The sequence below is a fragment of the Phaenicophaeus curvirostris genome, chromosome 8 (genome assembly GCF_032191515.1).
Source record: "Phaenicophaeus curvirostris isolate KB17595 chromosome 8, BPBGC_Pcur_1.0, whole genome shotgun sequence".
NCBI classification, from domain to species: domain Eukaryota; kingdom Metazoa; phylum Chordata; class Aves; order Cuculiformes; family Cuculidae; genus Phaenicophaeus; species Phaenicophaeus curvirostris.
In genome coordinates this window covers 3090097-3115250 of record NC_091399.1, presented here as the reverse complement: position 1 = coordinate 3115250, position 25154 = coordinate 3090097, and the positions used below count along the sequence as shown (strand labels likewise).

Genomic DNA, 25154 nt, shown 5'->3' with positions numbered 1-25154 from the left:
TTCCTGTGTGGGCTCTGCCTCACCGACATGGTAATGACATTGCTGTGACTCGTTACAGGCAAACTTCTTTAAATTATAACCCCCACTGATAAAACAGAATAATGACCTCCCTATGTCATGCCAGCCAGAGGAGTCCCACTGGGGGCTATTGAGGTCAAGGGCAGTAAATTAGCAAATGCCACGACAAATAAATGAGAGTTAAGGGAAAAAAATCTAGGCACATGGCACATTCTTGCTGAGCGTAGCCCACGATGGGGATTGTGAGGCTTTTATGATGCAGTTTGGGTGGGTGATTGAAATCCTGTAGTTTTGGAGAAAGGTGGAACCTTCTCCTCCCCACCCCCCTGCCTCCCTTGATCCCTGAGCTGGATTGATGCACATGGAAGACCTTCTGATGGGCTCCTTGCTAGGCTTCTCCTTTGCGAGCCTGAAACTGTCTAGGAGCTGCAGAGCTCCAGTTCTGCACATAGAGCTGTATTCCTGCTGAGCGGCTCAGCACTGTGCTTCTGCAGCACCTGTCCATGCTGAGTGCCTGCTCTGTACAGTTGGCATGGAGGTCCCACAGGCAGCTGGGGCTGGGCAGGCCACGCAGGCGAGCTGGAAGGGGTCTGATCTGACTGATAGTTGAGAAGCACAGTCCCCAAAATGGTGATCTAGGCAGCCTGTGTGACCGCATGCCGGTGCTGAGGAAGAGGTGGTGTGCCCTGAGCTCTCCTGCCTGCATCTCCTGGGTCATACGTGGCACCACCAATGAATCATAGAATGGTTTGGGTTGGAAGAGACCTTAAAGATCATCCATCTCCAACGCCCATGCCATGGGCAGGGTCATCCTCTGGACCAGGCTGCCCAAGAACCCATCCAGCCTGGCCTTGAACACTTCCAAGGAGGGGACATCCACAACTTTCCTGGGCAACACGTTCCAGTGCCTCACCACCCTACTGTGAAGAATTTCTTAAGGTCTAGTCTATATATTCCCCCCTTCCCCTCCCCCCTCCCAATTTAAAGCCATTCCCCTCCTTCTATCACTACATGTCTCTGTAAAAAGTCCCTCCCCAACTTTCTTGTACACCCTCTTTGGTGCAGCATCCCTCTGCATAAAGAGGGACCAGAGTCATTGCAGAGGAGAGAGAATGAAAGAGGGGTCGAGAACTGGCTCTTGGGCATTCAAACATGGTGTTTGACAGTCCTGGGATCTGTTCCCAGTGTCCCATGCTACTCCTGTACATTGCCTAACACAGAACATAAAAGTTGTCTTGCTGCCAGACATGTGAAGCAAAGAGGTGGGTTTTTTTACTGAGAAGTGCCCAGAAGTTAGGGTTTGTGGTACCTGGCTGCTTGTTACCTTGGGCCAGGTCCAGTAAAGCGTGTCAGCAATACGCAGTTTGTTAAGTGAAGGTCTGCGATCTGCCAGACTGCAAAAGTGTCTGTGTGCTGTGAGTCATTACACCAGAAGCACACCCTAAGCAACCAAAAGTGCATTGCACTGTGTCAGGCATAAAATTTGGACAGGAAACAGAGGGGTTTTGGCTTCAGCAGACAAATCGAACCCCTTGTGTAAAGAATTTGCAATTTCAAGGGGAAAATTTGGAAGGAGGGAAGAATGTACAAAAAGTGCCAAGAAACAGACTCACTTATCTGGCACAAAATATGAAGAAATCTTTCCAGCTGATGGTGAGATACCCAAAAGCACTGCAGCGGTCACAAGTTAGCAAACTTATTTGTCTCTTTGTTCCAGGTAATATTAGTAATTTTCCAGTAGATTTTGAGGACCCTTCAGTATGTTATAAAACCCCTTTTGGGTGACAAGAGCAAGAACATAAAGCAGATTCTAAGTTTGTCAGGCACATATATTCATGTTTCACTGATGAAAACCAACAGAACAGAAAGTTCTTTTGAGCTTGGCTGTAGGTGTATACAATGAGCTCATGTAGATCCAGGTGCAGCCATTAAGGAAACATTTGGTATTGTGAAGTTGCTTGAACTTCAAATACTGATACTTCTAGAAAGTGTGTTATTTAATATAAGTGTAAATACCAGGAAAGAAAGGGAACTGCTTTTTTTAGCTTGGGAAGTCATGTGCTTTCTCAACAATAAATACAATTAACCATTGACCTCACTTTGCACACATGAAGTGAGATGTAGTGAGATGTAATGATGTAGAACCTGTGACATTATCCCTCTGTGCATTGCTGATAAATGAACCTATGACAACATTGCTAACCTACCGAAAGCCACGCTTGAGCTCTCTTCTGCCTACAAAACATAAATCCCCTGCTTCTGATCCTGTTCCCAAATGTTTCTTTGCAGAGCTCATCTTGGTGATTTTCCTGCCTTTGTACCTCTAAACTCAGGAAAGTGTCAAACTCATTTCATGTGCCAAGAGGTGGCTGCTGAGCAGGATGAACTTGGCCCGGGGCTGGCCAGCCCAGGGTGGCAGTGTCCTGGCAGGGACCCTCATAGCTGTGCCTGGGGAGAACCGAATGCTGCTGGGGCAGCTTCCCTGAGCTTAGCATTTTTCCTTCAGCTGTTGAATTTCAGTGTGGTGTGCTTGGTACATGCCTGTTGAGAAAAAGCTGATGGTTCGTGTTCATGAATGCGTTGAGGATCATTCTTTGCTAAGGAAGTTGTATTACTAAGTATTAATAAGAAAGACAGGCCTCCTCCTGCACTCCAAATTAATTTGTTTCAACATTGTAAAGTAAGAATTCATATTTTTTTCACTGTTTTGTCTCCTTTTTAAAATTATTTCCAACTTCTAGTGGCCTCTAAAGTCGGTAAAGAATTTAGACAGTATGTTGCCTTCCTTTGTATTGGTGTTAAGTGGAGGCGTCAGCATAGTTTACAGTCTTTGTGGGGAGAGTAAAATGATAGATAGTTGGTCAACAAAACTTTAGACCAAACTCTTCTCTCTGCAGATATTTGTCCTTTGAAATGCTGACACCAAATCTCTTCAGATTTTAAAGGCTGCATGTTACTCTTCAGTTTCTGGTATTAAAGTCAATTTCTCACAAATATTGCCTAGAAGTCTTATATTCTTGCCTTCATTGATGTATTTAGATCCTGAAATGTATTGATCATATCTTTTAAATTCCTTTGTGCAAGACTAGAAATAAACTCCCCTAGGTCAAGTTCTGTTTATACAGTGGACTGTTCTTGCAGAATTACCTTCTTGACTTAATAGCTTCCTTTTGGATGACATTTCTGCCAGAAAGAAGACAAATTGTCGAAGGTCTGCGTGCAGATCAGCTCAGAGTGTGGGAGGAGATTGTAGCAGATCAGCTAAATTGCAGCAGGCCTGGCCAGCAGCGTTGGGCAGCATGATGCCGGCCAGCGGCAAGACACTGTGGGAGCGCAGCTCCCTCCCCACACTGTAATGTGCAGCAAGAGCCCTTTGGCTTTTGGATGCTATCAGGCTGTAATTTGTCCCGTTTAGTCTGTTCTTCAGCCTGAAGAACTTAACTGGCACGGTGACAATGAATTAGATCAGCATAGCTGATCCTTTCAGCTTAAATGTTGACAGGTTCAGTGGTCCTCCAGACTCTTTACATTAAACCTAGCAGTTACCTGGCTGTACCCAAAGTAGTCACGTTCGTTTGCAGATGTTACACAGTGCAATTTTCCCTGCACCTTGCCTCCCACTGATTCCTGCAACCTTCTTTGAAACTGTTGTCTTACAAATAGTTGGGAGCCGAAACCTCGCTGCTGAATCTGCTCTCCTAATTGCACATCGGCTGTGATGCTGAATTGTTCTCCTGATGTGTAACATCAGGGAAGCAGGACTAAAGGATCTCATACCATAACCCTACTCTTGGCGAACTTAATGCTGGTCCATATATATATGTATGTTATATAGAACACACTATGTTATATAGCACACATTCTATATACGATACATATACGTTACCTATGTTTTTTGTTTTGTTTATATATATATATAAACAAATAAATATGAGTTGATAGAGAATAGTTCTGCTGAAGTTAAGGGCTTTAAATTGTATGAAGTTTATGGTAAGAGGATAATCAGGGCTGCAAGCACCAATAGAAGTGGCACCAAAATCTGTGCATTTTGCAGATGTACTTGAAAAATGAAGCTAAAACTTGACTCCATGCTTGTCTTGTCATATACTGTGTTCATTGAGGTGGGAATCAGCGTTTTTCTGTGGCATTTCTAGCTACTGCACCTTAATTCTGTTTAAAGTATGCCTCCAAAGCCTGTGCACATAGGGGGTAAAACACTAAAGCACAACTGTGTCATACTTAAAACAAGGGAGTTGTCTTTTCCCTTTGCAAATTCTTCTATTTATTGTATGTTCTACAAGAGAAGAAATATAAAAGTCTCCTTTTAATTTAGCTTTTTATCCTTTGAAGTTATTTTGGTTTTTTTTCACATTGGTGATGTAATTTATGTAAATAATCATCTATCTATGAAAGGAGTGTGTCTGTCAAAAGCTAAAATAAAAAACATCCGTCATTTTGAAGTGATTAACATTCTCCAGATGTTTAAATCATCAGATTTCAGGAGTTTCCCTTTGTTGTGATAATGATATAGTATCCAGAACAAGAATGTTTACTTTTTTGTATGGGTCAAACACAGATTTTTCACAATCTTATTAAAGCATGCAGTTTATTGTAATTGTATGTGCAGATGAAAGCATATGCAGTTATTATTTCCTTTAATTGTAAACTGCTGCTGGTAATTTTACTGTACTGCTGAAACAAAAGGAGTGAACTTGAAAGGACCACCACTGCCCACTTGTGTAATCAATTTATAGATGTCAAGTCTCTACAGAGATGGTTATCCTGCTCTGTTCGAGGAGTGGTGACATGCTACCACCCTGCAGCCAGCCCTCTCCCCCTCCTCTGCTTTGGGGGAGCTGCTTGGGCATACAGTAGATGTAGCTGATAATATTAAGTGACAGTTCTGAACCGTTGTAGTCAAATGTGTTTAGCTTGTTCAGCTTTAGACTTCAGAGAAGAAATCAAACATGCATTCTTCTCTAATGCGAGGGACCTCGTGGTTGATCAAGAGAGATTTATCCGTCCTGCTCCAGCCAGCTCTCTATGGTAACTAGAGCCTCAAAGCCTCGCTGGAGGTTAAGGGCAGGGGGGGTTACAAGCAAGGAAAAGGGCTACACGTGGATAAAATGGGTCATTTCCTCTCCCTTCTGTTGTCATTGCAGAGCAAGACCCTTCAATTCATAAAACTAGCTAACGTACAAGAGAAATGTGCAGATCTTGTGTGTCACCACCTTGGCAAACTTTTCTCAGTGCTGACAAAATACACCTGGACAAAACTCTGAGCAGGCTGCTTGATGAAGGCAATGAGACGACATGTTTGTTTTTAAAAAACCTCTCCTGAAATAGAAATTTTGGTAGATTCCCCTCAAAAAATAATAGATAATTGTTCCAGGTAAATAACCGCCCTTTCTTCCCCAAGATTTAAATTGAGCTGAAATGTTAACCAAAAAATAGTTCAAAATCTAACATTTTTTCAGTTGATGGAGGGTGCTTGTGAAATGAATAACTACGCCCTGCAGGATCGCAGTATTAGGTAGCCAAGGCAGGGACAGTGTGTGATGCTGCCTCCCAACACCTTCCCCACAGGGCTTGTTTTAGCACGCAGCTGTCCACTTAGTGGCTCCAAGCAAGCTTTTCTTCGAAAGATGTACAAATCTGTCAGAGCGATTTCTGCCTTGACCCATCCAGGACTCGTGTTTCTCAAAGGCTGCGCTTGGATGGGTCCGCAAGGGGGAAGCTCAGCCGGGTCCCAACATCTCATGTGCGTTATGGGAAACTTGCCTTTCCCCAGGCATTATAACACCCTCCTCGGTGTCCTTTACTCCATGGGAAAAAGGCAGAGAAGCGAAAGCTGTGTTTTGTGGAAGAGGAGAAACCAGGATTTCTCTCTGTTCTCGCCAGTCCCTGCCAACATACTATACATGATTAAGTCTCTAAAATGTTAGTCTGTTTTTTCATCTGGATCCTTGGATTTGATTTTGCCTCAGGCAAGGTAAAGAGAAAAGTCATCGAAACACAGTTTTCTGTGGCACGCAACCTTTACAGCGTCACAAGGTACTTGCCTAGGATGGCCAAAATAATTTATTAAGGACTTTAAGATTTATTTGCGAAGAAACCAGATTGTTCCACAGAAACCTGCGCTGCACCCAAAGGGCTGAAATGGTGAGCTAGATCAGCCGAGGAGCTGAGATGCGAAGGGAGAAAAAACACACACATGTGGTCAGAGCTCTGCGTGCTGTCCCTAGAGCAGCAGGAGAGAGTTGGTAATGAACAGACAGAGCTCATTGGTGGTTTCCTGAGCCCTCACGCATCAGGAAGTTGGGCACTTTGGGGAGTCTGACACCAGCTGGGGGCTCTGCTCTGCTGTGCGGGTCTGATTCTCCATCCCTAGGGCTTCTGTGCAGCTCAGCTGCTCTGCCAGCTTAGCAGGCACAAAGTCCTCCCTGGTAAGCATGGGCATGAGGATAAGGTCAAATCCTTCACCCTTCTCAGTGTGCTCCTATGCTCTCTAGAAACTGGTGGGCTTCAGAATATGTAATCAATTATGCAAATGTGCCTGTTACAGACTGGGTGAGCTGCTCAGATGGGCAAATGCAACCAGGCGCATTTGTCTAAGTACAAGGAGAGTGGGTGGACGGGTTTCGTTCTTAGCATTGGATCAACTGGGAATAAAACAGTTCTCACTTGGAGAGTTACGTCAGCGACATCAAGTGTAAATGATGAATTAAAGCCAAAGGCTCTCTTCTGTTTTGTCCTACCTTGGTATTTTCATACAATAGTGCTGTGCAGTGCACTCTGGACTCCTTGTGCTAATTAAGAAGGTAAATGCAATTATTTGTATTGGGGGTCTGGCTGAGGGGTGGAGGAGGTGGTGGGAGCATGGGGACAGGAGCATGGGGAGAGGACGGGCTGGGCTCAGCAAGTGGGCAGGTGCTAGAGAGGAGCAACTCAGAGGCTACCAAGTCTGGGGAGGAAAAGCGGGTGTCTGGGCCACCACTCGCCGCTGCCACAGTGCCACATTTGTGCAGGACTATTCCCACCAGTCGGGGGGAAGGGGTGATGGTCCCTGTGCCCCGGGGTCCCCTCCTGCCCCTCTGCACAGCTGGGCAGCTCGCTGGCATGAGCAAGGGCAAGAGAAAGGACCTTTTTCCTTGGCTGAGCGCTCCACTTGGGTTGTATTGACTCTCTCCGGACCATCGGCCTGATGCTACTTTCAGGGTAAGAGGCGTGATGGTGCTCTGCAAGAATGTGTTGTAAATACAGGTGTAAGAAAGGAAATCATTTCTGCCATTGTGTGTTGGCTTCACTGTGCATTCTGTATTCCCTCTGAGTCTGACTAACTTTTTTTTTTCTCCTGAATAATGCTGAAACAGACTCTTCCTCTTTCTGGAGTAACTTATTTTTGTGAGTCTTCCATTACCTCATTCATATAAGCTTGCTAATTGGGCTGAAATATGAGCCAGTTGTGTGGTTTTTCCCCCCTTGATATACTGGACCCTCCTAAATGACAGCTTTGGAAAACAAATGATAGCTGTGAAAGTGAGTTAAAAATCTCCACTAAAATGGTCATTCTACTGCACTACAGCCTTTAGCACCCAGAAATACGAGTTCTGCTATCTTCCTTCTCCCTGGTTTTGTACACAGTAGCAAGTGCTGCCTTTCTAATGCAGCATTACATGAAATGGTGCAGTTTGACCTCTGTGCTCCCAGTGCCTGTCCCACCACTGCAGTCATGGATGTGGCAGCGCTTCAGTGCTAAACTTCTTTTAGAGATGTGCCAGTGGACAGTGGAAGTGTTACAGAGTTTCTCCCTGTGAACATACTCTGAAGCAAAATTCAGCTATTTCAGAGCAGTAGCAATTAAGTAAATTTATTTTAAAGGTATACATGGCTTCCTACAGATGGGTGTATGTGTTTCTGAACCCCGAATGCCTGTGAGTGCTGCAGGTTGGCACCTCAGTGGGGCTGGAGTTGTCAGTGCTGCCTTTTCAGTGCTGTGGGCTGGAGTGAACCTTGATGGTCTCCGAGGCATTTTCCCCTTGTACCAGGACCCCCTCAGGTGTGCTGCACACCTCTACAGAAAACTTGGGAGGGGTTATAAAATAAATACGATATGCCAGCAAAACAGATGATTTCTGGTAAGAAGTGGTATAAATTCAAGCTCTTGTCTTGAATCTGGTTCCCAGACAAACAAAACTCTAAACTCCAGCACCTACCACACCCATCAGTGCTTTTAATTGACTTCAGTCATTTGAGCATTTCCTCATCCTTATTTCCCATGTAACTGCAGGTTTGTTATGTGCCATGGAGTCCAGATGACATCCCAGCCAGCTTCTGCTGCTTTCTTTCAACTTCATACCTGGAATTGAAGTTCACACAATATTTTCAGCCCCCCGTCCCCCACAAAAAAAAAAAAAAAAAGGGAAAAAAAGGAAAGATACAGAGTGAGGAAGTATAGGGGCAGGAGGAGAAAAGACAAACAAAAAATACAGTTTGCTTAAAAATATCTCTGCTTGATGGAGGCTAAAAGGTGGCAGCTGTGCCAAAGCAGTGGACCCTAAATCGTTGAGGAAAAGAGAGCAGGGAAAGCTCTGATTGCTTCTGGTACAGTGGTGAATGTGCGCTCTCAGCCATAAATCAAGCAAGCTTAAAAAAAAAAAAGACTCAATCAAGGCAATAATGGCCTCCACTTCACAATCAGACAAGTGCTCCTACTTCAGAAATCTTACCATTTAAGGCTGATTGCTAACCCTGGCCTCATTTCTAATCTAAAGGGCGAGTAATAATTTGGAAAAGGAATTATAACAACTTCCCAACCATTTGGTAAATCGTTATTATTTTAAAGGGGTGTTGGGAGGCCGTTGCTGTTTGTCAGACAGTTTGTCCCTGCTGCTGCGCTACCACTTCCACCGCACTGATTCTTGCTAATGTCAGACTAGAAGGAAAGAAATGCACAGCGCAAATATATAAGAAAGAAAAGCCCAGTGCGACATTCTGATCACAGGTCTTCAGCGAGTTACAAGTTTAGATGAAGGCACACAAAGAGAGAAGAAAAGGCTCCTTTTTTGTTCCTGTACAGTGCCCACAGCCTTCTGTTGGGATGAGGGCTTGTGCGGAGCAGGGATGCTGTTTCTACTCCAGGAGCTCCTGCTGGAGTTGTCTTGGGTGGGAAGCTCTCCGCCTCAGAAAGGCCCCAAGCGCGCAGGGTGCTGCAGTGCCTGAGATGCTTCTGTGCCTGGGCTGCTGCAGTGCCTGGGTTGCTGTGGGGCCAAGGATGCTGTGGGGGTCGGGGTGCTGCGGCAGCCTCCTCGCAGGCCATCGAGGTGCTGGGGCAGCTGCCCCACTCCTGGATGGCGGTTGTGCTGCCTCGGCCCTCACGCTCAGGGGCTCCCCAGCCTAATGGGGACGAGGCTTTACTGGCCTGACACCACCTACACCGTTCCTCAGATGCAGTGCCACCAGAGCACATTAATTATTAAATTAATAATTTAACTGACAGGCTATCAGGAAGAGAAATGCAAGTTATATTAGTGTAGAACCCTGGCACCTTAATTACATTTATTGCACTTGTTTTCCCCTTTCAAGCATGCAGAACTGCATGTGTAAATATTTCAATATTTATGTAAATATTTATTTAAACATCTGCTACAGATCTGTTGTGATTTTCATGTGGTTTTTTCTAGGAAGAAAGCCCTGAATGAGAGGATTTGGGCAATGTGCATTCCTGCCATGAATTTGGGGATTGCCACACCGCAGAACATGGGATTCCATCAGCCTCTTTTCCGAACGACAAAGCATTGAAAAACAGATGCAATGTGACCCAGAGTGAAAAGAATGAGGGAGATCTGTGCCCGGCTTTCCCTAGGTTACTGGATCCTGCTGAAATCATGACAGTGTTTTGATAACAGCAGGCATTTGTGACCAAAATACCTCTTATTTTAGAGAATCGAGGACAAAACGGGATGCCATAATTTCCCGCATGACTGTGATACATTTTGTAAATAGGCCTGTCAGTAGGTTTTGGAGGAGCGCAAAATTTCATTCACTGACTCAGGAGTTAAATGCAGCACCAGCTTTAATGCACATTATAAACCTTACTGCTGGTTTGCCTCGTGAAGGGATCTGCTGCCACGGTTATTTCAGTCTGTCTTTTAAACATGATTTGAAGACAGACTGATTCGAAAATTTTCAGCGACCTAGTGAAATCTGAACTGCTTATTGCTGGACAAAAAGTATGATGCTTCCATCAAAATAACAACTTGGAATGTGTTTTATTAAAGGGACTCCATCTAATATTACCCTGGAGTGCTGGGGATTTGAAAACACATTCTTGAATTTGAACTTTTGTATCTAGGTAATAGGAATGAGGGGGAAACGGTAATTTGTAATATTTGTAAAATACGCACATTTGGGGCCAAATTCTGATCCTGCGTAGAACCAGCCACAGTGTTGCTGCATATATTTTCCAAAAGCGGCACATCCCTGGGTGCTGCCTATCATTCCAAGGCGAAGATGGTGCGGGGAAAACATGCAGACCCTGCACAGGGCTCTGTAAAAATTGCTGTATTTTGCTCTCTCCTCACTGCTCCATTTCTGCACAATTTCTGCAGTGAATGTCTTTTCAGTGAGGGAAAAACGAAACCAGGTTCAGTCTCTGTGGAAAAATTCTGCCTAAAATATGCCGCCAAGGGATGGAAAATAACGGGAAAAAGTAAATTGTGTGCATAAACTCTGAGCGCATTTCACTTGTAAATATTCCTTGGGTTTTGTTAGCAATGTTATGCAAAAATATGTAAATCAGCGGATTATAAAAGAGCAGTACTGCCAGTTTAATATTGATACAGGACCGATCGGGACGTAGAACACTACTTAGAAAGCAAAGGGATCCATTTACATCTCAGTTAGTGGAGAAACAGCGGTCAGTCCCAGAAAAAACGGGTTTTGCAGTCGAGCTGTTTGGTATTTCAGGAGTTTAAATGATTTATGCGACACGGGTGGGACAACCCCCAGGGGCTGATTTTTCTCTTTGGAAGATGGTGGTGTGAGTCCAACCGGCCCCAGAGACCACTGAGCCAGGCCGAGGCGAGGCCTGCGGCCGACGAGTCCTGACGTCGAAGTGCAGTGACAGTTGCGTTGGGGTCCTCGAGCGAGGGGGCCGTGCTCTGCCGTCTGCGTTGGGACTTCTCAGCCCTGTACCCAGAGCCGTGTTCCATCTTTGCCTCCTGCCACTGGTGCCGTGTCGCTGGGTCACTGCGGCGCGCAGGCATCCCGGGGCTGGGAAAGGGACACTGCGTGGTCCTATTCCCTCCAAGCAGACAAACCCAGGGAACGAGAGCCATTCCAGCGGAACAGCCCGAATAAAACACACGAGGGTTTGTTTAGGGGCTGTGAGTTCCAGATGCGGGGGGACCCTTGGCTTAACGTCGCGGTGTCACTGTTGGAATGATCACAGGGAGGGGGATGCGGGTGTTCCTGGCATCGGTGTCACGGGCACCGCGAGCAGGACGCTTCCCGGTTTCGGAAGCTGCCTCTGCAGTTCACGCAGCGGGGCAGACGCGGTCCTGCTGAACGCGTCACGCGGGGCGCTCGGTGCGGGGTCGCTGCGGCGTCCGGAGGGCGGCGGGACGGGCACCGCAGGACGGGCTGGGGGCCACGGACGAGCCCCGGGGGGCTCCTCGCGGTGGGGAACGCGGCTGCGCTCCTACCCGAGGCGGAGGGCTCTGCCCCGGGTGATCGGGGCCGTGTGCGGGGGCCGTGTATGGGATCGGATCCGTGTGCGGGACTGTGTGCGGGTCTGTGTGCAGGGTCCGTGTGCGAGTCCGTGTGCGGGTCTGTGTGCGGGACCCTTGTATGGGATCCACGCGCGGGTCTGTGTGCGGGACCCTTGTATGGGATCGGGTCCAAGCATGGGTCCGTGTGCGGGTCTGTGTATGGGATCGGCTCCGTGTGCGGGTCTGGCTCCGTGTGCGGAGTCCGTGTATGGGATCAGGTCCGTGTGCGGGATTGGATCCACGCGTGGCTCCGTGTGCGGGTCCGTGTGCGGGACCCTTGTATGGGATCCGTGTGCGGGGTCCGTGTCTGGGATCGGCTCCGTGTGCGGACCGTGTCCGAGCTCTCCCCGCGGCGGTGGCAGCGCCGCCGGCACCTGCGACCCAGCGCCGCGCTCGCCCGTCACCGCGTTTCCCGTGCCGCGTCCAAAATGCCGTAAAATCGCATTTAAACGGTATTTAGAGAACTCAGCCAGGAAATAACGCGTTTAGGGGCATGAAAGAGCGCGTCCTGCTCGACCGGGCGCAGCCCCGACGCCTCGGCTGCCACCCGCCCCCAGCTCGGGCTGTTGGGCCCCCTCTCACCCCTCGCGACTCTCGGCTGTTGGATTTTACCCTTTCTGCTGCCCTGGCCGTGCCGTGTCGAGCCTCGTCCCAGCACAGCGCTGCGATTCCTCGGCTCCGTGCCGGCGGAGGGGAAAAAGCCCCGAGGAGATGCGCGTCCACCCCGCGGGGAGGTGCTGGGAGCGGCGCGGCTGCCGGCGAGGGAATGGTTAAACGACCGGCTTGTTCGCTTCTAGTGGTCGTCTTCAAAGAAATCTAATTACAGTCACTACAAAGCTTGATTACGGCGTTATTCGAGGGAAGAAATTACCTTCTTTTTGATAAAAATTCAATTGGCTTTGAGAACAGTATTTCTCTTCTCGTGGGGTCGTGCGGAATGAAAACAAAATAAGATCTATTTCTTTTCCCCGGTATAAAATTGACCAAAGTACTGCATCTGCTCAGTTACCAGAGAGAAACCTCATCCAGAATGCAGAATAAAAGCTTATGTGTAGTTTCTGTGTGGAACAGGGTTATTGTCCTCTGTATTTAAAAAGGGCTGAGGATGCTCTGCTCCTGACGTCTGGATGTCTGTCTGCTGCTGTCGCACCAGAGCTGGGCGGTTTAAAACAGCAGTTTTTACAGGCTTTGCTTTCTCTTCCTGTAAAGAAATAAAGAAAAAAAAAATCGAGGAAAGTTTAGGTATACGATTATCTATTTTTTTTTATAGACTCAAATTTCTTTTCAAGGAGAAAAAGCACAGCGCACACCACTGGTGTTGCTTCCAACCGGAAAGTTAAATGTCCTCCTTAATATCACATTGTGTAAAATCAAATTGAGAAGATATTGCAAACTAATTGTGTATTTTCAGTAATCAGAAGTATTAAAGACTTTCTAAGACTCCAGGGCACGGTATATTTAAGAGTACAAAATTGTTTTAAAAATTTGAGACTAAATTTTATACAATTGCAAGTAGTTGTTAAGTGCAGGGAAATTCAAGTAAAGGATTAATAGGAGTGGTGGCTGAGAATGGATAACCCGTCCTATCCTGAGGCTTTAACTCCATTTGAAAACAGTGCTTTTTACTGCAATCTGATGCTGTTACTGTTATGTTCTTGTAAACTGATCTAAGTACTCAAGTTTCAGAGGAAGAAGTCGTTTCAAGCAAATACTTGTGCTTGTGACACCTGTGATTTGTATATAAAGCATTATTGCTGAGTGACTCCCGTGCTGAAGTGCCTGCCCGATGCTGTTTGTGAGCAGGACTCTAATGCCAGGAACAGCAACTTGAAGTGATTTTGTGGTACGGATGACAAATGTTATGGTGAGAGAAGACCATCAGTTACTGGAGGGAATGAACACAGCTGCCTCGCTAGAAACAATTGAATGCAAAGTGAATGAGACTGTACTTTTAAATGTTCCAGTATTTAGCAAAAGCAATTATGAAAGTTGGGCTGTAAATACCCTTTTGTTAACTATGGCTAAGCCCACTTAGAAGTGGTAAAGATTTGCCAGTTTCAGGAATCTTATTGCTTCTCAGTAAGTTTCTTTTCTGCCATGAACCCCAGAATTACCTTTCCAAAGGCTCCGTGCAGCCTTCCTGTCTGCTGGGATCCCTGCAGTCTGCAGTTGAGTAATGCATTTAGGGCATGACAGAATTAGTTGCAGGAGCTGGAGATAAAACACAGCTTGACAAAATTAATCTCAAAAGGAACTTGTGAAAGTCGTGTAAGACTCAGGAGAAGTGTGGTTATCCCCTAGAATTGGGGCTGATAGGGGCAGTGATGCAGGGAGCAAGGTGGTGCTGGCATTTGGCACCTCCCCAGCAAGGCTGCAGGACCCCTGAAACTCCCCTTGGTATCGCCTCTGGAACATTCAGGGGAGGAAAAAAATAAGAAAAACTTTGTTATAACTGTTTGATCATTTAGGCAGTGAGGTAACAGGATTCTCTAATTACACTGAGAATCACACAACTACATATTTTTTCTTGTTGTGGGGTCGTTTTGATTTTTTGTATGAGGTCCCCAACAGTCTGCAATAATTGGAGTTAACAGGTATAAAGCAACAAGATGGCCATAGTTAGGGTCAACTTTCTGGGTTAAGACTGTCAAAAAATGTTCCTGAATTTGATATATAACTTCTAAGAGGAACGTGGGATCACATTGCACTGCAGTTGCTGGCAAACCTTATTTCTGAGAACGTAAATCCTGTACGGGCTGTTACACACAGTCAACGTTTGGGCATTATTGTACTGCTTGGACTAATTTTTTAAAAGAAAACAAAAGTAAAAGGAGTTTCCCAAAAATGAAGTAGTTTCGCTAAATACCTTTTCCTCCGATGCACAGCCCCACAGCTCTGCCCGTGAAAGCACACTGGCATCCTGGGTTATACATAAAATTAGTATCCCTGCTCCCTCTCCCACCTTGCACAGGTGCAGTCATGACCATACACAGCTGGAAGTAAAGCCTTCTGAGTTCTGAGGCAGGCTGCCTCGGACACAGCAATGGCAACTCTTTGGGCTGGGGTTGAAGTCTGATGCAGTTTCTTCCAATCTCTGCTTTTTCAGTACTAAATTTTTATCTTCCCATACGTGGGGCAAGGTGACAGCACTGTGAAGTGCACGGCAATGGCTCCCGTTCATTAATGACATCTGCAATCCCTTGCAGGATTGCCAACAGATCAGAGCCAGACCTTGCCAGCATCGCTTTGGAGGTAGAAGGTTGTTCTGGCTGCTCCAAGCAAACCCTCTGCAATCCACACACACCCCGATAACGTGTGGCAGAGCCACATCCCCAGGCCTTGAGAGGCTGCTGACTCCAGCTGCCGTGGGGACCCTCGGCTGCTCCCACCCGTGGTCCTGCTGTTGCACAGGCTGCGGGATCCCAGGTTCACTTGTCCCTGTGGTGGCAGATTCTCTCTGCCCATTCCAAGCCCACCAGGACTCAGCACTTGCTGCAAGCCTCCCAGCAAGCAGCTCCTCAGCATTAGAAATGGTCTCCCCCTGGTTCAGTCAGAATTAAACAAGGATTAGTCCACCCAGATACGAAGGCTTCTTGCAATATTTCAAGATCTTATGTACACATTCACCTCACAAGCTGATTTTCTTTCATCTTCAAAAACTTATCACTAGTGCCTCACCCCCTCCACAAGAGGAAAATTGTAGCGACTACTTTTTCTGTTGTTTGTCCAATTTGTGCTTGCAGCCAGCAGCCAAGGGCAGCATCAGCCTCCAAGTACCTCACTTGACACAACCACAATCTTCTTGCATGGATGGAACCGCGTTGTCTTGATCACCTTGCCACACTTCTGCTGAGATCCTTCGAGCCACCAGAAACAGAGTGAAAGCACGTGCACCGAACTGCTCAGGCTGTACATTAGAAACACCACAAGCAACACAAAAGGCTCAAGTTTATTTTTTCTGGCATGCATGCTGCTGGAAACACAGCCCAACAGGTCTTCCAGAATCTATTTAAAACCCCAACTACTTTTCCCTTTAGCTGCCACTTTGTATGTCACTTCTTTTTTTTTTTACGGTGGAATTAAAACATCCCCAAGACACAAGTTTACGTAATGGAAACAATGACAACTCCCTGCTCTGTGAACTTGGAGCTACCGCACCAAATAAACCATTTTCCTTCAGTCAGGGCCTTGTTTTGCAGTGTTAGTGTATTACTAGGGGCATAAAAAGCAGGGCAGGCTCAGGATCCATTGCTGCAAATGTTCACAAATTCACCATTGTTCTGCAAAATACACCTGGAGTAAGGAGTGAATTTTCCAGGGGTGCAATACAGGAATGTGCACATTATTGCACTGGTTTGTGTTTAACAGTTGTTGAGTGCCGATGATTCACAGCCTGGGAAGAAAGCCTGTTAGGGTACACTTCGGATGACCTTATGCCCGACAGCTAGAACGGAGGCTGGGCACCAGCCACATGGAATGAGATGTAAGGGAGCAAAATCAATGTATGGAGCTGGCTACAAGACTCAAAGGAAAATAACACTTAACGGCCACTGGCCAAGGGAAGCAGAAGATGGCAACACACAGGGGGCTGGAGCCCGAAACACAGCAAAGTGCAGGAAAACAACATCAACACTGCTGCCCAGTGCAACGGCCAGAAAGGATCCAGGACACAGTGGCTGAAGCTGGCACAGAGCAGGACCCAACTTCTAGTTTTCTGTTCTTATCTCCACACCAGCAACTGTCCTTCAGCTGGCTGACACGTAGCTTTGTCCTGTTCTGAGACGGGCATCTGTACTGCTGGCAAAGCTCCTGGATTAAAAACCTTCAGCGATAACAACTAGGCTTTTAGAGTTTCTCTGGTCGGTGAAAATCAGAAGGCCTAAACTCAGCATATGGACACAAAACGCCACCACTGAGGACATAGCCGAAGGCTGTACCAAACCAGTCATTTCTGTGATAACTAGCAGACAGAGTAAAAGACAGTGCTTTTAAAAAAAACAACACCCAGAACCTTCTAAGGTTTTGTTCTCTGGCATTGAACCTGTGCACAATCCTGTTTAATTACCTTTTTCCTGGTAAACATCCATAGGAGTGTTACTGCTTAGAACAGAGCAGTATTTCTGTCTCTTACAAAGAGCATTACAATTGTTATTCAGTTTGCTTTAGTCTAGATCATGATATCAGCAAAAATATCAAGACTGTTTTCTATATCATCCTCAGGCTCCAGCTCTTCATGCTGATCCTTGGGAGAGGGGCATACTCTTTGTCTGTGAACTGTCTTCCTCTTCCTTCTACGAACATACACAGAGCGACTCCTCTCCATCCCCTCAGAATGCAAGTCATTTGCACCAGCGGCAGTTTGCAAAGCTGACTCTAAGCTTCTGTAGAATCTAGAAAGAAACAAATTATGTCAGTATTATTTTTGTAGGTTTGCTCAGAATCTGCAAAACTGAACAAACAAATGCTTTTGTAATATCACCAAAATGTGCCAAGAGAAGAAAATTGCTACTGACATTGAGATGTTCTAGCCAACACTGGAAGGATAATCAGAAATACCAGGGCGTGTCCTTGTGCGTGTCCTGCTACTCCACTCTGTAATGCCTGGATGTTAGCAATCAAGTGGTGGAGGCACTCAAGTGCCATGAAGACCCTGTTAACCTTACAGAAACTAGAAACGGTATCAGGTTAAATGTCTAATGACTGACAGCATTAGCAATCAGATGGACTGCTGCTATGAGCAGTCACTGCTAACTTTAACCACTACAGAGATTCCCAGTGGACATATAAAAAGAAACTCCTCTGGTTACGTATACATAGGTGCCTCACCAGTATCTGTGTCCCTCGCACTCTGGCACTTCTGCCTGTTCTCTTCCTCAGCTGGACACAATTGTACTGTGTGTAACTCTCCACCACCCTCAAAAATCCTCAGTTTTGCAAACTATGCAAAGCATTTAGTGGTTTAAAGCATGTATTGCCACCTGAATTCTGCTGAGATGGCCACTGTGTTAGAATAACAAATGCTGTTAACATGAGAAAAGAAACTCAAACCACTCTTAATAACAAAGTCTGCAAACTCATGTCGCTTACAGGTTTTTCCTTAAATACTTTATAGCCTTTGGAGCTCCTACAATTAATTGAAATTGTATTTTAGACTTTGTAAGAGCTGTCTAGTTTGTGTTTTTTTTTTTTTTTATTTAAACAATCTCTCCTGTGCATTTTTCACTTTCAGATTTAGATGTAATGAACAGGACTAGTGGAATCCAACAAACCTGCCAATCCTCCTTATGTTTTCTTCCATTTTCTGATTAGCTACATGTATCAGAAATTCAATATATTCTTCAGAGACCATCAGTTTCCCCTTGTGGCTCAATGGAACTTCTAAGCAATGAGTGCTCCGGACAGCCTAAAAACACACAGAGAAGGATTTCTCTAGAATAAAGTTTTTTATTTTATTAAGGTTGTTTGAATATTATGGGGAATTTACTAAAGGAAAAAAACCACTCTCCCACACAATTGGTTAGTTTGCTGTTAAATGAGGCAGAAAGAATTTGCAGTGCTACAGCATGGCCTGTGAAAGCAGTCAATCACGTTACAGCACAGATCTTGGCTTGTAAAAAAACTGAGGCTACAAGTAATGATGGGATTCTGTTATATTCCTTACAGGTCAGTAGAAAAGTCCTTACCATCATAATTTTTCCTCCTCTGCCAACTGTAATACCAGAGTTCCTGAACCCAGAATCAACAGCCACTGAATGCTGAGGAAAAAAAAAGATACCTTAAACAAGTCTCACACACTTTCACAGCAAGGAATAATTCCCAGTAGGTTGCAATGCAGCTCAGTCTCAGTTTTGCAAAAAAATTATTCCAAACCATCTCCCCAGATTAATACAAGAAAATAGTTACAGTAAAATGTTTTTAAGATCAAACCCATGTAGTGTCACAAATAGTGGGCAGTTTTAAGAGAGCTCCAGTCAATCCTGACTGTCCAATCTAAACCCGTCACTGCAGATGGGACATGACCATCTCTCTGGGCACGGCACTGCATTATCTGGTAGCCATGCACTCAGTCATGCTACTCTTGTACAGCTAGAAGGGCAGCAATGCTATAAAAGCAGCTAATCAGCTCTCTTCTAGATCAATGAAGGAACAAACGCATCATGCATTACTCTCTGGAGTCAGGCTAGAAAAGCAGAAGGCAAAGGTACTATTTAATGAGCTGCAACACAGGAGCCAAATGGCCTGGCTGGCAGCAAAATGCTGTCTACAAACACCGTCACTTTCAGCCCATGAAAGCAACCTGAGCTCGCTGGAAAAGCTTTTTAGCAGGCAATCTGCTTCAGCTTGCAAACCAAGCTGCAGTTGAGTAATTTTGATTTTAAAATGGAAAGCAAAATCTCTACTCACTTTAAAGCTGTGTTTTCTTCATTAGCTTACTTTTAATACCTTGGTTATTAAACATATAGCACATCTGGGACTATTCTAAAGTGCTAGAGCTTGCTCAGGAGCCAACACTTTTTCCTTTGCAGCACAGAATATAAGAGAACAATATTGTGATACTGTTACTCAATGTAATTTTACCAGAAGCTGTGCATCCTGCATCTCTTGACACTGCACGTGAAGAACAAATGGTTCAAACTTGAGCACAACATCACCAGTAGCTTTCTCAAGTGCTGCCATCTGGAAAAAACACCAAAATATTTATATTAACACTGGAGATGGGCTACAAAAGAAAGAAAAAACAAAAACAAAAAGAAAGAAAAAAAGTACCTAGTCCATGTGTGAAACAAGCATTAAAATGCAGCCCATGAACTCCAAGGAATCACGTTCAGCTGCTTTTAATTTTTCATTGCTTGTAATACACAGAAATCTCATGGATTTCCATGATTCAGTTTGCTAAGCTTGAGGTTTGATAGCAATTCATAGCAAGAGAGACTTTAAAGATGTACGCTTCTCTGTTTGTGTCTTCCTACATGCAAACAAATAGATTCAGTCAGACAGCACAGACTGAGGGCTGTGTTGCTGCAACCATGTGAAACCCAAGCACAACTATTCAGTTACTTAAAGCTGTTCTTTAAAATAAAAGACATTTACTTCTGAAGCACATTCCTCAACTTTAGAAACTCTTCTCAGGTTCAGCAGATTAAATTTGTGGCCTAACAGACTTGATCACGTTTGAATCCTAGTTTAAAGAATAACACCTACAAAGGTAAAAAAGTCAAAGTTGAAATTAGATGCATAAATACACAAGACAAGGAAAGAAAAAAAAGAGGGAAGGAACTTCATAATTGTAAAATGCAAGACATCACCTTCAGACCCCCTGAGCTGTGCCAGAAGACTGAGACACTAATGGCAGTTTTTCCTGGATTTGCAAGCGTGGAGAAAGCTGTATGATATTCCACAGGGCTTATCAGTACAATTTCCCTACTCTTCTATGCTATCTTTTTTGCAGAGTGGCTCTAAGGGCTGATACTACTTTTTTCCATTCAGGAAAGTTGCTCTGAGGCAGTTATATGACTTATTTCATTTTATGATTATTTAACCATAAGCACCATTCCCCACCGTTTGCCTTCACTTGCTCAATTTACAGCACTAAGAAATGTGCTGCGTTAACTGGAGAGATGTCAGCTGTTACCCTTTCCTTTGCTGTCTTGTCCAGCCCTCCTCATCTTTCTTGCAAAATGAAAATATTCAATAAAATAATCAAATTCATATGCTTTTTTAAGACATGATGGCATAAAAGAAAACTGCTGAAGTAGCACTCTCCACTTTCCTTCAAAAATTGAAAACTACTTAAATGTGTTTGTGCAGAATCTCCTCTGTAAATGTTCTTATTTTAAGTTGGAAGCCGGTCTTTCTGAACAGCTAAGTTAGTAATTCCTATTTTCTCTGGAACGCTGCTTTTCCAGAAAGCATCATCTCAATGCTGCCTGATACAGAACTTCCACCAGTGAAATGCGTGGTTTGACACAGCAATTGTCACTGTGGTGTCAGTGAGGAATACATTTTTTGTATTTCACCCTGTGGCACCTGCTAATGACTCTTATGCCACTGCCCAAAGACCAGCAAGCATTCGACAGAAACTGAGCTTATTTCACTTCTGGACAGGACAGCTTTCATTTTGAACAGAGCCACAGCTTTGCAAAACCAAGACTCACTTCATTCGAGATTTTCATAAATCATTTTCTGAAAGTCAGTGTTCTGTGACAGAAGCAACACCTATTCCTGACTTCTTGAGAAGCTATTGAGACGTGGGGATTATGTGACTTCTGACCATACAAAATCAGTCACATTTCATATTGGCTGCATTTACAACTACGCAGGGAACTTGGTCTTAAGCTTAAAAGCATTCTCCTAAAAACAGCTCTTGAGAATCTGTTAAGTAGAGCAACTAGAGGACAGTTTATTTTTAAATTAGAGTGCTGATTCATCTCAGTAACAGTCATAAAACCACCTGAACATTTCTTTCCATTTACGTGCCATTTTTTCCATGACATTAGGAATCCTGCATTACATAAATACAGAAGTTGTACCATAATGTCCTCTTACCACATCGTCTTTGTTACACATTTCATGTGTTACCATGAGCCAGGTGCAGATTTTCTTCTGGATCTCAGACCTGTTTACATCCTGGAGACAGAGAGAAAGAATTAAAGTGGCACTACAGATACATGATCTTTGATTTTGTGTAAAGAAAAGAGTCCTTCATCATAAATAACGTTGCTTTTAAAAAAAGCGTGTTTTCTCAAGGTACGAAAATATATTCATATAGGAGTAGTTTAAAACGGATTTATCCATGCTCCTCATGGAAGAACGGAATGTAATCCAGAGGGACCTGGACAGGCTGGAGAAACAGGCCTGGGGAAACCTCATCAGGTTCAACAAGGCCAAGGTCCTACACCGGGTCAGGGCTATCTCCAGTTTCAATACAGGATGGAGGACGACGTGATTGAGAGCAGCCCTGCAGAGAAGGACCTGGGGGTGCTGGTTGATGAGAAGCTCGACATAAGCCAGCAATGTGCACTCACAGCCCAGAAGGCCAACCGTGTCCTGGGCCGCATCAAAAGAAGCGTGGCCAGCAGGGCGAGTGAAGTGATTCTGCCCCTCTATTCCTCTCTCGTGAGACCCCACCTGGAGTATTGTGTCCAGTTCTAGAATCCTCAACATAAGAAGACTATGGAGCTGTTGGAACGGGTCCAGAAGAGGGCTACAAAGATGATCAGAGGGCTGGAGCACCTCTGCTATGAGGACAGGCTGAGAGAGTTGTTGTTGTTCAGCCTGGGAGAAGGCTCTGAAAAGACCTTCTAGCGACCTTACAGTACCTGAAAGGAGCTACAAGAAAGCTGGAGTGGGACTGTTCACAAAAGTTTGTGGTGACAGGACTAGCTGCAGTGGATATAAACTGGAGAGAGGCAGATTTAGGCTAGACATAAGGAGAAATTTCTTCCCAATGAGGATGGCGAGGCACTGGCACAGGCTGCCCAGGGAAGCTGTGGCTGCCCCGTCCCTGGAGGTGTTCCAGGCCACGTTGGATGGGCCTGATCTACTGGGAGGCGTCCCTGCCCATGGCAGGGGGGTTGGAACGAGATGATCTTTAAGGTCCCTTCCAACCCAGACTATTCTGTGATTCTATTCTCAGTCAGATAAAGCGTTGAGAGCACGGTCTCGCACTGGAAGGATTTAAGTCTCAGCAATTAATATGAGAACCTGGAGCAGAGACACCCAGCAGGACCCCGGGACCCCCGGCACCCCCAGCCCGTCGCGGCGGGACTCACGGCGGCGCCGCCCTGCAGCAGGACGAGGCGGCCCGAGCAGGAGCTGGCGGTGCAGAACGGGTCCCGGGCGTTGAGCAGCCGCAGCACGGGGGCGGCGCGCTCGTCCAGGCGGCCCTTCCTGCTGCCGTCCGCCCGCGCCAGCCGCTGCGCCTTCCGCCGCGCGAAGGCCGCCATGAGGGGCCGGGCCCGGCCGACGGCAGCCTGCGCGGGACAAACCTTCGCGGGGGCGGCCGCGGGGCGGGGCGCGGGGCGGGGCGCGGGGATCCCGTCACCGCCCCCCTCGCCGGCCCGGGCCCGCTTCGCGCCGCGGGCAGTAGCGCCGCGGAGGTAGGCGGCGCGCGCGGGGCTGCCCGTGCCGGCTGTCCCCGAGCTCGGGGCCCGGCTCCGCAGGCCCAGGCGGACACGGCCGCGGGGCTCCGGCTCGGGCCGGCCCTGCCGGCGGGAGGGGGGCCCGGGGCTCCGGCGGCGGCGGCGGGCGGGGCGGGGCCTGGCGGTGATGGGCGCGGCGGGGCGGGGTCTCCCTGAGGGCCGTACTCGGGGGCGAGGCCTGGCGGCGGAGGTCGCGCTGTGCCCGGGTTGTTGTTTCGTTGCGGAGCGGCTCCGCGCCGCGTTTCCCCGTCGAGCGGGTGCTGAGCGTCCCGGGAGCCGGGTCGGGCCCCTCTCATCCGGCCCCGCCTCTGCTTCCCACGGAGGACGGGGCCACCTTCCCGCCCGCCGAGGGCCCGGCTGCCGGTGGCTGCTCTGAGGCGAGGGAGGCCCCGACTCCCGCCGTGTCCTCGGGGCGCGGGGAGGCCGAGTTCCACCCCTACCGCGAGTCGGGGCGATCTGCGGATGGGGGATGATGTGACTGAGGGCTGCCCTGCAGAGAAGGACTCGCTGTGCTGGTCTATGAGAAGCTCGACATGAGCCGGCGATGTGCGCTCGCAGCCCGGAAGGCCAACCGTGCCCCGGGCTGCATCAGAAGAAGCTTGGCCAGCACGGCGAAGGAGGGCATTCTGCCCCTCTATTCCTGTCTCATGTGAGACCCCTCCTGGTGCATTATGTCCGGTTCTGGAATCCCAAACGTAAGAAGGATGTGGAGCTGTTGGAACAGGTCTAGAAGAGGGCTACAACGATGATCAGAGGGCTGGAGCACCTCCCGTACAAGGACAGGCTGAGAGAATTGGGGTTGTTCAGCCTGGAGAAGAGAAGGCTCCAGGTAGACCTTATAGCGACCTTCCTGTACCTGAAGGGGGTGTACAAGAAAGTTGGAGAGGGACATTTTACAAAGGCATGTAGCGACAGGATGAGGGGAAATGTCTTTAAATTGAAGTAGAGAAGATGTAGACTAGACATTAGGAAGACATTCTTCCCAATGAGGATGGTGAGGCACTGGCACAGGTTGCCCAGGGAAGCTGTGGATGCCCCATCCCTGGAAGCGTTCAAGGCCACGTTGGACAGGGCCTTGAGCAGCCTGGTCTGGTGGAAGGAGTTCCCCGCCATGGCAGGGGAGTTGGAACTGGATGGTATTTAAAGTCTGTTCCAAAGCAGACCATTCTATGATGTTATGATCCCGAGGGGCAGAGCTCTCTGTACGGGCTGTGCTGCTGCTGCTTTCCCTGCTTCCCCCACTCTCAGGCCCTGGGCCCTGCCCCATTCCGCAACTGGTTTGTGCCGATGAGTCTGGGGTTCCCCAGGTGCTTGGAGCCACTGGGATGATGTCTGCCTGCCTGCAGCCACTCCAGCCAGTACCGGGCTGCTTCCAGTCCTCTGAAGGTGGCCCCATACTAGGTTCATCACTGGGCTGCAGAATAGTTTATTAAAACATATGGGTCCATTTTTTTTCTGAGCAGAATAGAAGCTGCTTTTTGGTTTGTTATCACAACATATAAAAGTGACCTGTACTGCAGAAATTGCTTGGCAGAGTGGATTTTTGCCACGTCCTAAGGGAAATCTTAGTAGTGTACATCCCTGTGACCAGTGCTCTTTCTGGCTTGAACAGACAACCAAAACTACGCAGGCTTCTTACAGACTAGAGTTAGGAAAAAAAATAATGTTGAAGTCAGGTCCTTGTGAAAGCTGTAATCAGCTTTGGGAAAAGCCTGCCTCTGTCTGCAGCCCTGAAGTTCCATAACTGGAGCTGGCCAGCAGTGGGATCTCCTGATACCTATAAGGTTCCTATGTGCCTCTGCTGTTCCGTGATTTTTTGCTAGGTCACAAGTAAAGTGCTTCTCTCTGAGTGGATCAGCTTCCTGACAGACCTGTGTGTAACTGTCCTGTGGTGGGAGTACCGTGCTCATGGTGGTTTGTTGGAGCCCATCAGGAATGAGTGTGGTTGGAGCAGTTGCACCTCCCTGTGTTGATAAGCTTTCCTTGTGTCCAGCAGTGCCTGTGAGCTGTGAGCTGCAGCACAGGGCTGTCACATACAGATGCAGTTGTGGAATTAAGGACTGGAATCTTAAATGTCTGCATTTCAGTCTTTCCTGGCTTGTTTTAATGTTCTAGGGGTACCTTTGTTTGTGATAGCTGATTAATAGATTTTTTTTGCCTTTTTTACCTGGAGGTTTGACAGCCTGCAGGAGCGGTGACTGGAATGTCACTTGGTTAGACAACC

General features: G+C 46.8%; 1 protein-coding gene across 1 annotated transcript; it reads right to left on the bottom strand.

Moving 5' to 3' along the window:
- Positions 1-15724: 15724 nt before the first annotated feature.
- Positions 15725-22751, bottom strand: LOC138723197 (tRNA wybutosine-synthesizing protein 3 homolog). Its single transcript, XM_069862114.1, has 6 exons — positions 22562-22751; positions 21336-21416; positions 19368-19466; positions 18473-18544; positions 18059-18192; positions 15725-17179 (listed from the first exon to the last, which is right to left on the bottom strand). The coding sequence occupies exons 1-6, from the start codon at positions 22733-22735 to the stop codon at positions 16957-16959; spliced, it is 783 nt and encodes a 260-aa protein (XP_069718215.1). The 5' UTR covers positions 22736-22751; the 3' UTR covers positions 15725-16956.
- Between the last annotated feature and the right edge of the window lie 2403 nt (positions 22752-25154).

Bases quoted from the DNA above. Each gene is read 5' to 3' on its own strand.
- LOC138723197 (XM_069862114.1), bottom strand. From the start codon at position 22,735: ATGGCGGCCTTCGCGCGGCGGAAGGCGCAGCGGCTGGCGCGGGCGGAC. The intron at 18,545-19,367 runs GTAAAATTACAT...TTTTTTCCTCAG, and splicing joins TGCAGGATGCACAGCTTCTG to CATTCAGTGGCTGTTGATTC. The intron at 17,180-18,058 runs GTTTGTTGGATT...GTTTCTTTCTAG, and splicing joins AACATAAGGAGGATTGGCAG to ATTCTACAGAAGCTTAGAGT.